This window comes from Leptodactylus fuscus, chromosome 10, assembly GCF_031893055.1.
Source record: "Leptodactylus fuscus isolate aLepFus1 chromosome 10, aLepFus1.hap2, whole genome shotgun sequence".
Classification (NCBI taxonomy): Eukaryota; Metazoa; Chordata; class Amphibia; order Anura; family Leptodactylidae; genus Leptodactylus; species Leptodactylus fuscus.
Genome location: NC_134274.1, coordinates 32620862 through 32635735, shown reverse-complemented (window position 1 = coordinate 32635735; position 14874 = coordinate 32620862). Strand labels below are relative to the sequence as shown.

At 41.4% G+C, this 14874-nt stretch overlaps 1 protein-coding gene across 1 annotated transcript; it reads left to right on the top strand.

The window, feature by feature from the left end:
• Positions 1–8566: 8566 nt before the first annotated feature.
• On the top strand, positions 8567–10508 carry CH25H (cholesterol 25-hydroxylase). Its single transcript, XM_075288261.1, has one exon. It carries the CDS (start codon positions 8575–8577, stop codon positions 9409–9411), a length of 837 nt encoding a protein of 278 aa, XP_075144362.1. The 5' UTR covers positions 8567–8574; the 3' UTR covers positions 9412–10508.
• Positions 10509–14874: the final 4366 nt, after the last annotated feature.

Here is a 14874-nt window from a genome sequence, read left to right as displayed (position 1 = left end):
ATTGAAGAAAAACTGTGTTTATGCAACTTTCTTACAAGTTTTGTATTTATGGCATTCACAGTGCAGCCAAAATGATAAGTCACTTGTATTCTATAGGTCAGCTGCTGCCCGTCTCCATACTTCTATAATCAGACGATCCCAGAGAGTCGCACCTTCTTCAGGAGAGGGAGGAGAGAGGGAAGAAATGATACTGTAGGAAGACGATTAGACTGATGTCATTCACCAGAGAATAGAAACTGAAAGCAGCTCTTAGTTGTCAGGAAACAGTCCATGATAAGGTTTGCCATCCTAGCCAGGCCTTTATCTATTCTTGCTACTTTCCATATGAATAGTGATGAGCACAGTTTGGGTCCATACCGAACATCGTGGGTTCTTGTACCCGAACCCGAACTTCAGCACTGAAATTTGGGTTCGGGTCATCCCTAAAGCTGGTCAATTGATTGCTGAGCTTTAAAGAGGACCTTTTACCTCCTGGGGCACATGCGGTATTATATACTGCTAGAAATCCAACAATGTGCTGAATTCAGTGCTCTATTGGCTTTCACGTTCTGTGCCCCCGGTGAAGAGCCATCGGTGCCGGTACTGTAGCTCTTCACAGTCAGTCAGGAATGCCCTTCCTCACAGCAGCGTCTATAGCGCTGTACTGTAAGAGCGGTGCGGGATGCTTCCTCTTCTCCTGATAGTACTCGTCCATAGATTAATAGATGAGTACTGGGGGGGGGGGGGTCCTCACCACTCAGCGTCATGGCTGGTCAGTAAGCAACCACCTCTCACAGAACAGCGCAATAGACGCTGCTGTGAGGAAGGGCATTCCTGACTGTCAGAAACGCCCTTCTGACAGTGAAGAGCTACGGTACTTGCACCGATCGCTCTTCACCGGGGGCACAGAACGGGAAAGCCAGCAGCAGAACTGGGAGCCGGCTGTAATTACCTTTGCTGCCTTCTTGATCACTGTGTATACAGTGCTCCATAAGCACTGTATACACAGCTATGGACACCGCCATGATGCGGCCGCCTCGTGGTCACGAGATCCTCACTATAGGAGCCAGATCAGCTCTATAACATGCAATGCATATTCTACCATGCAGGAAGCTGCATTCCTCCGGCAATTGGGTCTAAATGTATCAGCCCCAGTTACAGGGGAAATCAGTCTCCAATACAAAAAAAAAGTGATCAGATGTCCCCAAAGGTCTATTATGACCACACATAGAAAAAAAACCCTAAAATATGTCTGGTTCTGGACAAGAAATTGACTCGGTACTGAAGTGGTTAATGCCTTTAGTCTCTTCACATAACTGAGGTCCTTTATCAGTTTTGTGGCCTACCATTGAACCTTTTCCAACTCTTGGACATCTTTTCTATGAACTGGTGCCCAGAACTGAACCGCATATTCCAGATGGGGCCATTGATTTATAAAGTAGTGATAAGACATCCCTGTGTCTTCAGTCCGTACCCTTCTAATATATGAAAATATCCTGCTGGCCTTAGAAGCAGCTGACTGATATTGATGCTGTTATTTAATCTATGATCTACATGTACGCCCATGTCCTTCTGTACCAGTGACTCGCAAAGTTTTACTCCCACTAGGACATATGTTGTATGCAGATTATTTATACCCAGATGCATAACTTTACTTGAATCTCATTTGCAATGTGGATGCCCAAACACTGAGTCTGTTCAAATCTGCTTTTAACCTACGTACATCCTCCACAGACTGCACTGTATTGCACAGCTTGGTGTCATCTGCAAAAATAGAGACATTGCTATTAATCCTATGTTCTATATTATTAATATATAAATTAAATAACAGAGGACCCCGCACTGAACCCTGGGGTACACCACTTATATTAGAGGACCCAGCACTGAAACCTGGGGTACACCACTTATATTAGAGGACCCAGCATCGAACCCTGGGGTACATCACTTATATTAGAGGACCCAGCACTGAACCCTGGGGTACACCACTTATATTAGAGGACCCAGCACTGAACCCTGGGGTACACCACTTTTATTAGCGGACCCAGCACTGAACCCTGGGGTACACCACTTATATTAGAGGACCCAGCATTGAACCCTGGGGTGCATCACTTATATTAGAGGATCTAGCACTGAACCCTGGGGTACACCACTTATAACAGAGCACCCAGCGCTGAACCCAGGGGTACACCACTTATATTAGAGGACCCAGCACTGAACCCTGGGATACACCACTTATAACAGAGAACCTAGCACTGAGCCCTGGGGTACGCCACTTATATTTCAGGACCCAGCACTGAACCCTGGGGTACACCACTTATAACAGAGAACCTAGCACTGAGCCCTGGGGTACGCCACTTATATTTCAGGACCCAGCACTGAACCCTGGGGTACACCACTTATATTAGAGCACCCAGCACTGAACCCTGGGATACACCACTTATAACAGAGGACCTAGCACTGAACCCTGGGATACACCACTTATAACAGAGGACCTAGCACTGAACCCTGGGGTACACTACTTATATTACAGGACCCAGCACTGAACCCTGGGGTACACCACTAATAAAAGAGCACCCAGCAGGGAACCCTGGAGTACACCACTCATAACAGAGGAGCCGGCACTGAGCCCTGGGGTATGCCGGGGGGTTGGGGGCACTGTATACAGGAGACCGGTCCTAGCTCCATGGAAAAGGAGAGCGGGAGATTTTTTTAAGTTTATGGCCACCTCAGCAGCCCTATTAAACAAAAATAACAATAAGTCAGACAACCACTTTATCTGTACTAAGCTTTCACATGATTTACTCGCAATTCATCACAAAATGTCATTTAACAGCATATCCACTAGATGGCAACCCTATAAAGCAGAATATACTATATACTACATACGGGAATTTGGTAAAATGTACTATAGAAGATTCCATTGATCTGTCTGTAATAATATTTCTGTATTCATTGCATCTAATGCTATAAAGCACTGTTTGTATACTGATAATATGTTGTGCTACCTTGGAGATTCTCATTTTTAGCCAGTGAGATTGATCTCTTCCATACATGCACAATTCTACCACTAGAAGGCATGCTATTTAGTCAGTTGTGATGTGCTGTAAGGAGGCCTATGTACTGGCATTGGGGAGCAGTGTAGCTTGCATGTTACTTTGGATTGCAGGTTTACAAGGGGGCATTGCTGCTGATAATGGGGTGTAACACGGAGTTCTGCAGTGGCTCCCTTTTCAAGGATGACAATTGCAGACCAGTTTCAGTTCAGTTTTACTCTTCTCCTCCAGCAGACAGCGCTATTCTCTGTTTTGTGGCTTACCTGAGTTACTGCAGCTTAGGTTCCTAAGTAAATGGGAGCTTATCTGCAATACCTAATGTGGCCACTGCACAGGGAACGGAGCTGTCTGCTTCCTGCTCCATGCTCTGTGCATCAGTTGCCGAGAAGAGCTGATATATTTAGGACCCTCACCAATCTCATATTTTTAACCCTTTTAAGGCACTCCGTCTGCAAAATCATGTGTTTATATGGTGACATAACTTCTTATAAACTTCTAATATTCTTAGAGTAGGGGATCAATTATTCCATTTACATCTATACACAGTATATTACACAGGTATATTGAGAATCTAGTCTGTTTTTTTTTATTTTTTTTTAAAAAAAAACATCCTTTGATGGGGAAGAATGGTGTCCATTATCCCTCTTCTATAGTAATGAATGTGCTAATCCTGGCTTATGCTAGACTGACTCACATCTTGAAGGACAGACTGCCTAAAACTGGCCATACACATTCATCTTGAAGGAAACGGTGAGCGATACGAGGGTGGGAGAGATTGCGCTTTATTCCATGTGATTATTTCATGACTGTTTTCTAAGAAATAAGAGATGCCATAAAGCTTACATTGGGAAACCCCAATCCTTATTCCTTCCAAGGGTCATGATAACCTTGACCCACCTTCTTGTAAACTGAATCTGCAATCGCACATCTTCAGATGTTGCAAAGCTTAACTTCCCCCATAACGCATTAACAACACTGTGGTACAGAGTGATAAGTCAACTCCTTCAATGGATTGTGTTGTCTTCTGAGATAGGATATCATGGGACGGAAGATTATCACGCTACAGAAAGTCAAGTTAAACTTGACTTTGCATTCCGCGGTTCCAGGTTCGGAATGAGTTAGTTCACCCATCTCTTGTCCTGACATCTTCTAAAGAAAAGGAAGAAACAACATTAATACGAGGGAGAGGTTGTGACGCTGCTGGAACAATGAAGTTGTCAGAACCTTGATTTACTTGCTGTTAGATGTATAATAGATACATTGCAAGAATAAGATAAGTTTCCTAGTTCTTTATCTCAAGTATATTAAGATATTTCTGGACTGAGTGGGTTCGTGTTATAGATTTTTATTAATATTATAGAGAAGTACTCTCTGAGATTGTAAAGATACATTTCCTTATCATTCATAAATCCTCTATTACAAAGAACCGGGTGACGATAAATCTTTAGTATAAATATAAATGGTCAACAAACTTGTCATAATTCAATAGTAAAAGTGAATATAAGAAACCTTGTAATATATCTTAACAGGTAAAAATGTTCCAGGCTCTATTTTTTCCTTCTAAAGTGACATTCACTCTGAAATCTCTGCTGAATCAATTTTATTCTATCAGGACAAACCGTCAAGCCACCTAGGGATCAGATTATATGTGCCAATGGAAGTCTATGGAAGGAAAGGGGGAAAGAGTGAACTGTATCAGCCTGCATTTACCACCAGGAGGCGCCTATTGTATATAGAGTCATACATCTAGCATTGAACTCACTAATACATCTACGGTCAGTAATCTTGAGTAATGCTCGCTTGCAGTCACATTCACACTACTAATTAATTTTCTGCCTAAAAGAATGTGCACGCCATTTCCATACCCTGAGTGTGTGTCGCACCTTTTGAATATCTTTTTACAAGATAGCATCTAGATATTTGCCTGCTAACCATATGACTCTTACGCAATATGTTTGATGCATAAAAAAATGATAGGGGATAGAACATATACTTCTTATGTAGTCCATAATCCTCATGTAAATGGAGCCGTACTCTATGACTGTCACATGATCTATTCTTTAGCTTTTTTTTTTTTTTTTTTATGTTAAAGGCATTTTTCAGGCTTATATCCTTTGAATAGTTAATCAAAGATCAGCGGGGTCTGACACCCAGCACCCTCAAAGATCAGCTGGAAACAGAAAATGATTATTTTAGTGGTTTAGTTTAGTGGTCAGAGTAAGAACTCCAGAATTTTTTCAATTATTTTTAACTGTAGATGAATAACATGGCAAAAGTCAATTTTCAAGGGGGGATGAGAATGATAGTTATTGTAGGTCTATAGGTATTCATACTATACTTGTGTGTGCTGTATACACTTCATATAATCCCCTGCAAGGACCACTTCTGTCAGCAAGTTTAAAATTTTACTGCAGCGCCACCACAGGAAAAATGAAGTATTACACAATGCACATTAAAATAAATAAGGAAGGAGAAAGCAGATGGGCATAGGAAATGAGGTAGAAATTACATAAAAACCTCAATTTTCTTAGTAATGCATTAAAATCTATACCATGTAACAGAACAGAAAAGGTAAAGATGGGATAGGTAGGGAGGTGTATTGGAGCCCCCAAATATATATATTAGACACATACACCCCTTGCTAAACAGAGCAAGGGAAGGGGGGGGGGGTCTCTGGGAGTAAGAGACCAGGAGGAGAACCTTCTTCTGAAGCTTACAAAGCTGCTTGGTTCACAGCTGTGTTTGGGTTTCCATTCCTCTTGGGGACTCCCCGAACGCAAACCTAATCCACTTAAAGTAGCGGTTACCTTCAGAAACCCATGGGCCCCATAGAATATAAAGGAGAACGCCTGGTTAATGCCCGAATATAGAGATGTAAATGCCACGAAAAAATAAAATCCTGCTTGTCTGAGCAACTAACTAAACAGAAATGTTAACCTAACTATACATGTGGCTTCCTATCAGCCACATGAAAAAAAATAAGCACAACTTTGTCTCACCCGACTCAGGGTTACAGGACAGACCTATACATCTCCCCTCACTCCTTGGATCTGGACCACACATAAAATATATATAGATAGATAGATAGATAGATAGATAGATAGATAGATAGATAGATATAGATTATATATAAAGGAAAAATTACAGGGCTAAATGATCCAGTGATTGTATGTTAATATTTTAATGACCAGAATGATGCCTTTGTTGCAGGTCTGTTACATAAATCCTCAGATGACAAATATCTAGCGTATTTCTGCAATACACAGCACTATACCCCCAGCTATAACTGGAGTGTTTCATGTAGGATAATGTTACCTGCTCTGCCTTAAAGTCACTATATCTATTACATCTGATAAATCAATAAAACACGGCTGTGACATAGGCAGGTAAGTATGTGGGTCACAGCTAGTACCAGCGGGTAGTGAACGTGTCCACTATAAGCAGTGAGTCGTCTATTGGTTACTATGTGATGAGACCGCGACAGGTGAGTATGGATATTATATATCGGTGGCGTTGGAGGTGGCTGTGAGCAGGAGCGGGGATCGGTAAATAACCCCAAGAAATACTGCTATTATTATATATATATATATATATATATATATATATATATATATATATATATATGTATATATATATATATATATATATATTTTATTTTTTTTGTATTAATAATTCAGACAGATTCCCATACACCAGAGTGAAAATGTCAATGTTCTGAAATGGTAATCAGAAGGAATAATGTGATGTATCTTGGGAGCCGAATAATCTCCATCAGCCTTACTTTGGTCCTATATCCGGGCGACCATTTCACAACATGTAGATAATTACAGTGAATGTAAATGGCCATAGAAAGTTCTTTCTGCTATACATTGCCAAACTGGCCTGTCTAGTATCTTTCCACTCAGATACCTGTGTAATCTCCACCATAAACAGCGAGGGTGTAAATATGTGAGCGTACAATAGTAAGATATAGTCCGGGGGTGCAGGGAGGGCGAGTAACTATTCTTCTACTATGGCTTGTCATTTGTTCTAAAGTTACGTAACTAATTCTAAATCAAGGCTGGAAGAAGTGAAGGATGTAAAGAACAACTGAGATTTGGAAATTCCACTAAGCTTTTAGAAATGGAAGGTGAGAGGTGTGACCAAGGGATCTTAGACTTCTAAAATTAAATGTGTTACGCCATATCTACACGTCTATCTATCTATCCTTATATCTATATCTATCTATCTATCTATCTATCTATCTATCTATCTATCTATCTATCCTTATATCTATATCTATCTATCTATCTATCCTTATATCTATATCTATCTATCTATCTATCTATCTATCTATCTATCTATCTATCTATCTACCTACCTACCTATCTAACTATCTATCCTTATATCTATATCTATCTATGTATCTCATATATATCATATATATCTTACACCTATCTATCTATCTATCTATCTATCTATCTATCTATCTATCCTTATATCTCTATCTATCTATCTATCTATCTATCTATCTATCCTTATATCTATATCTATCTATCTATCTATCTATCTATCTATCTACCTATCTATCTAACTATCTATCCTTATATCTATATCTATCTATGTATCTCATATATATCATATATATCTTACATCTATCTATCTATCTATCTATCTATCTATCTATCTATCTAATCTCTCTCATATCTATCTATCTATCTATCTATCTATCTATCTATCTATCTATCTATCTATTATCTATCTATCCTTATCTATCTATTCCCTATCTATCTATCTATTTATCTATCCACATTGCTTGCCCTTATTGTCAGCCACAATGACCCCTCCTGTTACTGACAATGCCCCCCTCCCCCCATACTGCTGCACTAAATGCAAATACTGTGACATATGGGTGTATCATAGGACAAGAGGATTCTGTTTAGTGTTGAATATCAAAATATCATTCAGAGTCTGATGGAAGTGAAGTGCCAAGATGATTAATAATAAATAATATGTGATATTAGTGCTTATCACCCGGCGAATATGACCTGTATAAGATAATACGTCCCATGTGGACATAGCCGTACAGTTTCCGTGTTTGCTGCAGAAATCTCTTCGCTCGTATGAATATACAGTAATGTATAAGTAGAATGGAATATTCTGCAGCCAGTCTGTACCGCCACTGACATCTTGGAAAGCAGGATGGGGACATTAGTTCTGCAAGAGAAAAGGAATCTTGTGTAGACAAATGTCAGTCTTACATATTTTATATTATTATAAAAACCAACTCTCATCTACAGTAAGAACCTTACACACAGATAAGAAAATCTCCTGGAATCTGGCGCACAAGGTGTCTGATAAATGATTCCGGTCACTTTTGCTGCCTCATCTAAAAAAGTTTTTGCTTCTACAACGTCACTGCGTTCCTTCCAAGTGGAAAGTGAGACGGGATTTCCCTGAAGCAATGTGTAGCTGATAGGCGGCCGGGAGGAAGTAGGAGGGTTATATATACTCCACAGTGTATATACTCCACATGCAGACCAGTGAGAGCACAACAATCACAATGAACTACAGCCTGCAAGTAACCCTTCTAGACCGCTCCGCCGGGAGGGGAACAAATACATCAGGCTCTGTCCTACTGCAGCCAATATGGGACTTGGTCTTATCAAAAGAACATGTGGTTAGCTCTCCTTACTATCCAGTTATATTCTCCTTCACAGTCTACATGTTCTTCTGTCTTCCATACCTGGTACTGGATGTTCTCTGCCACAGAATTCCTGCATTGAAGAAGTATCAAGTACAGCCAAAGTCCAGACCTACCTTGGCTATGGTGCTCCACTGCCTGGCACACACCATATACAGCCACTTGGTATATATATTGCCACTGACTGTTGCTTACGTGTATTGGAGACCAGTACGGTTACAAGCTGAGGCACCAGAACTGCATCGATTCTTAGTGGACATCATTGCCTGTCTGCTTCTGTTTGACTTCCAGTATTTTGCTTGGCACTTGCTGCATCACAAGGTTCCTTGGCTGTATAAAACATTTCACAAGATGCATCACAAGTACACTGCCACCTTTGTCTTGGCGACCCAGTATTCCAGCGCCTGGGAAATGCTGTCTCTTGGATTCTTTGCCAACGTCAGTCCCATCTTGCTGGGATGTCACCCAATGACTGAAATGGCCATCTTCATCATCCATATCTACCTGTCAGTAGAAGATCATTGTGGCTATGATATGCCATGGTCTACACACAGGTTAATACCGTTCGGCATATTCGGTGGACCAAATCATCACGACCTCCATCATGAAAAGTTTGTGTCGAATTATGCTCCTTATTTCACTCACTGGGACAAGCTGTTTAATACACTATCACAGAAGACGACGAAGAAAGATTAAGAACCGTGCCAGGACTATATGAAAGGTCAGAAGACTTTGACCTTAACTTTCAGGACTATGTGGGTAGGTGCACCATGGGTTACAGAAACCATACCTTGTAGCACCTACGGTACCTGCAACTTGTCCATCAAGAATGAAGGGTCTAAACCGTACTTTGGACCACCTACCTACAATGATCTACCGGAAAGTCCATCAAGGCAGCATGGTCAGAACTGTACCTTGTACTAATATCTACCTGCAACTTGTCCATCAAGAATGAAGGGTTGAAACCATGCTATGGACCACCTACCTGTTCCTTGTCCATCAAGGCAGTATGGTCAGTGAAGGCAACTGTTCCCTGCACTTCAACATTGCCTAGCCATGACCCTTACCTGTATTGTATGTACATGCATCTTACCTGTGCATTGTCTATGCAGCAATGAATTGTACCTATAGTGACTTATAGTCTTAACCTTAATATTTATTTATTCCTAATGGGAAATGAATTTGATCTCATGCAGTTTTATGCATACATTTATTTTAGAAGGATTATTTATAAATATGGAAAAATATTAATTTCTGTTAATTTATATCATTCTATAGAACTATGAAATAACACGTACTGTATATTACATGTATAAAGCTACTGAAAGTAAGTTATTGCAAGTGAAGAGTTGGCTAGAGAATGTGCTTCCAAAGGGTAAAGTAGGTGTATAGATGGTCTGTGTATGTGCCATAGGGATCGGCAGTATTATAAGTGCAGGTGCAGCAGAGCTGAGTATGACAAACTCATCACTGCTACATCAGTATATACTGAGTGCTGAAGAAGGCCGATTATGTGAATGTGAAGGGTCTGGAAAGTGTCATTACAAGGAATGTATTAAGAAAACGTTATAAGATTTGGGTATGTTGGGATAAGTCAGACAGTAAGAGATAAGTGATTTCAATAAGAAGGAGAATAATTTGCTGGTTAAATTATTTTCCCGGATTTCATGTAATAAAACTTTTGCACTGAGCGCAGCTGGCTGCGTGTCCTCACAATACTGGAGAAATATTGTATTTTATATATTTGATATATTTGTACTGGAAATGTATAAATGTGATATATTTGTGCTATCCGTGATCAGCTATGAATACAATTTTTTAAAATCTATTTTTGGTGTCATTGTCTTTACTATCTGGTTGGGTGAACTTATGAGCAAAAAAATTGGGGCTTCTATCCATAAAAAAGATAATACATTAGTGTAAATGATTTAATAAGCGAACGCCAGGTAGCAATAGGAAATACATGAAATTGGAGGTATTGGTGGACAGTATATGTAGAACCGGTGTCAGGCAGCTGCTGCCAAGGCAGATAAGATCATGTGATGCATAAAGGAGGGCACCGTGACACACAATAAGACTCATATGGGGCCCATACATACCACTCGCCACTCCTATACCTGGGACAAGCACCATAGAGGACCCTAGGGGGAGGCGACACCGTTGCACAAGAACATAGTTTTGCCTCCATATTGACACTAGTGAGACCACACATGGAATATTGAGTGAGATTTCGGGTACTTGTGTATAATAAGGACATACTTCTAACTCTAGGTTCACACTAGTGACAGCAGAACGGATAACTGGACTGCTAAGATATTGGACACCATTAGAGCCCAAGGTACCCCACTGACTATTATGGGGTCCGTCTGGTATCAGTCAGATGTCATTCTTTTTAACTAAAACCGCTACACGAAACACTTAGGCTTGCTGGCGATTTTAGATGGATGCTCAATGGAAATGTGAACCTAGTATAACGCAGGTGCAAAGGGTGACCAAGGTATATAACCCCTTCTCGACATCTGCCGTAATAGTACAGTGGATGTTGGGTATTTAAATATGGAGGCTGCTCAGCTTTTGGCTGTCAGGTCTCTGCATACAGTAGAGAGCCGGCGCTAATGCCAGTGATCAGCGGCCACACTGATCACGGGTATTGAGGTGCCTCAGGCTAAGGCCCCACAGGCCGTATCTGCAGCGGAAAGAGAACCGCTGCGTGATTGCATTGCGGTTCTTTCCGCAGCGCTTTGAAGAGAAAGTTCACGGAGTTTTCCTCTGCGGACTTTCTCTTCCCATTATATCTACGGGAAAGCCACTGGCATTTCCGTATATATAATTGACATGCTGCAATCTGACGGCTTTGCAAATCGCATTGTGTCTGCTCTGTGTTTTTTTCCGCAAAGTGGGCATGGGATTCGCACGAATCCATCCTCTTTGCTTACACTGTAAAACGCTGCGATGTTTCCCGTAGCGTCTCCGCTGCGGGAAAATCGTGGCGTTTCCGTCCCCTGAGGCCCCGGCCTCAGTCAGATTTTTGTATGATCGCTGTCACCTGCCGGAAGCCTATGGAAGGCTTCTAGGCTTGTCTGGAATTCATTTGTATGAGTCACCGGTTCAAGCCTGTCATACAAATCAAATCAAATCAAATCAAAAAATGCTTTATTGGCACGTCCGAATAGGTATTTGGCATTGCCAAAGCTAGTAAGGTGGGCGGGGGGGGGGGGCCTTGGGTTGGGTGGGTGGTGGGTATGGGGGGGGGTTGGGTTATAACAGTCCATGGAGTCTCATCTTCCTCTTCGTTGGTGACTGCTATATGGGGGGGGGGTTGGAGGTGGGGTGGGGCGGGGCGGTTGGTTTGGGGTATAACAGTCCGTGGAGTCTCGTCTTCCTCTTCGTTGGTGACTGCTATATGGGGGGGGGGGGTGATACAAATGATGTATACAAATGATGTGATACAAATGATACAAATGATGGTATTTTGCAATGCATTGCAAAGGATTAGCATTGTAGACCCTAGGGGGTCTATTAAATAAAATTTGTAATTTTTTATTTATTTATTTTTTTAAGTTAAAACATTTTTAAGTTCAAATCACTCCCTTTCTGTTGAATACATATAAAAGTAACAAATTAATGAAATGACCCTTTAAAACCAAATGGCCGCAAACCAAGTGTTATTTAAAGGGACTTGCGCAGGCTTAGAAAACTTGGCTGCTTTCTTCTTGTAAGGAGGTGACATTATCTGTGGTGGTCACATGACCATACTGCAGGTCAACTCCAACCATTTCAATGTTACTGAGCTGTAGCATTGCCATGTGACCAGCGGACGGCTTATTATACTGTGAGGGGCCAATGTGGAGCATTATACTGGGGGGGCGGACTATGGGGAGCCTATTAGACTGTATGGGGCTGCTGGGGAGCATATTACACTGTGAAGCATATTACTGTGGTGGGGCCAGGCTCTGAGGAGCATATTATATTGTGTGGGACCACTATGGGGACATTATACTATGTGGGGGCTCTAGGTAGCCTATTATACTGTGTGAGGTCCCTATGAGGCATTATAATGTGTGGGGGCCCTGGGTAGCATATTAAACTGTGTAGGTCCACTATGGGGCATTATAGTGCATGGGGAATCTGGGGAGCATACTATACTGTGGAGGGCTCTGCGGAGCTTTATACTGTGGATGAGGCTCAAAATTACTGCTGGTAGCCCTGTATGCTATGACTGCATCACAAAATTTTGTACATAGGTATAGTGCTCCATGGCCGTGTCTTTCCTCATACAGTACTGTACATGCACTGGCCATGGAGTTACTGGGGCATGTACAGTACTATAGGGAATGACCATACTGGGAAAATACTTGTATATGCAAGATTGTACTGAAGCTGTGGTGTATGCTGTTAGCAGGATCTGTTGGGTGGACCCTCAGAACAAGTTCTATGGTGGGTCCTAGACCCTTCAGTCCGACACTGCTTCCAAGATCTGCCATACTACAGTCTTAAACACAACAGCCTGTTCCCATTTGCTAATGGGGATATATCGTAGTATGTTCCCATATTGTACCCTTTGATACTAGTAACTAGTAACTCCCATAGATTGCCTAAGATTGCTGATCGCTGAATGTATCATTATTATTATTATTATTATTATTATTATACACTAGGTCCATGTGGCACAATGTTGTATAATACATGCCACAGCTGCTGAAGAACCTCTTTAAAGCCATTCCTTTCACTCCCATTTGCAGATCTCCTTCCGTGCTGTGGCTATCCTACATATCTCACTACTTCAGGCCATTCCACATATTCCTAACATTTACAATTTGAATCGCTCTCTGAAGGTTGCTGACATAACTTTCAGCTACTAGTATGTGGTCTCCACAGCCAGATCTGTAGAGCGCTTATTGCATCACTATCTACTTTGCATATATAATGACTCATTTGCTGGCTGGGTGTTAGGCTCATATCAATTTACTGCCTACACTTCCTTATTGTCAGTACAAAGGGCTGATCCCCGGAATAAAGTTGGCATCTTGTTCTTATTGTACCACTCCTCTTATTCCATTTAGATTGTAACCTCTCGAGGACAACTGTTGCATTTTTTGTTCAGAACTGCAGAATAAGCTGCAACTAGATTTTCTTGTTTAACCTCAGACTCTTTCTCTAAGGGATAGTTGACTCATTGTTGGTGCTTCTGATTTTGCAAAAAATCTCCTGTATTGTGCACTAAACAAATGTTCTAGGATTAGGCACGTGTGAAGAATAGGACTCGGAAACTCCGATTATGATGCCATCCTTAATTAGGCTTAAACGAAAGTAGAAACAGGACTGGAAAGTCCACTGGTGATGTCATCCTTGTAGTGCGGTGAATGTGAATATCATATGTAGTATAGAGGAGATTCAGATATACAGTATATAGGTCTGAGTTACAGAGAGTCTGTCAGCAGTAGATTGTTATAAAGCTAATTCCAGTACCTCGCAGTGGCGACCAAATATGCCTCCATCATTCACATGCGAATTAAGGGAAAAGCGTTTTCTCTACGATTAGGTTTGTAAGGTATTTACTGCTGATAGACTCCATTTAAAAAAAAATTTCAACCCCTTCTTGGAGTGCGCTGTAAATATATGGTGCTTGGGGATAACACGTACCTCTCAACACCATAAAGTTATAGCAATTTGATCATCTGGCACGGTTGTTGTATACAGGTGTATACCCCAATGGTCTCCTGAGCCAGTGTGGTCCCTACCCCCCCACCATCTGCATGGATGGTGCACAGTACAATCACCATTGCTTGCACAGTTATCAGCAATAGTGACCTAACAATATACACAATGCCATACGTATTATTACAATGTAGAGAATAGACATGTGCAACCAACGGTGTAAGCCTTTGGGTTTTAAGACTGACCGCCGGGGCACCGTCCCCTAGGCAGTTTCTCCGGGGAATAGGATCGAGACTCAGCGGGTGGACACGGGCGCAAGTGTGAACGCCCCCTAAGCTGGTTGCTCTGATAGCATTTTATTTAGATGTGGTCAATGGGGGCCACTGTAATGAATACAGAGACGTATTATGGTTGTCACTGGTAAAGCATTTGTAGATTGTGGTTAACTCAAACTTCTCCGTCCATCTCTGTCATGTATCTCCATCATGCCCACTCTGAATT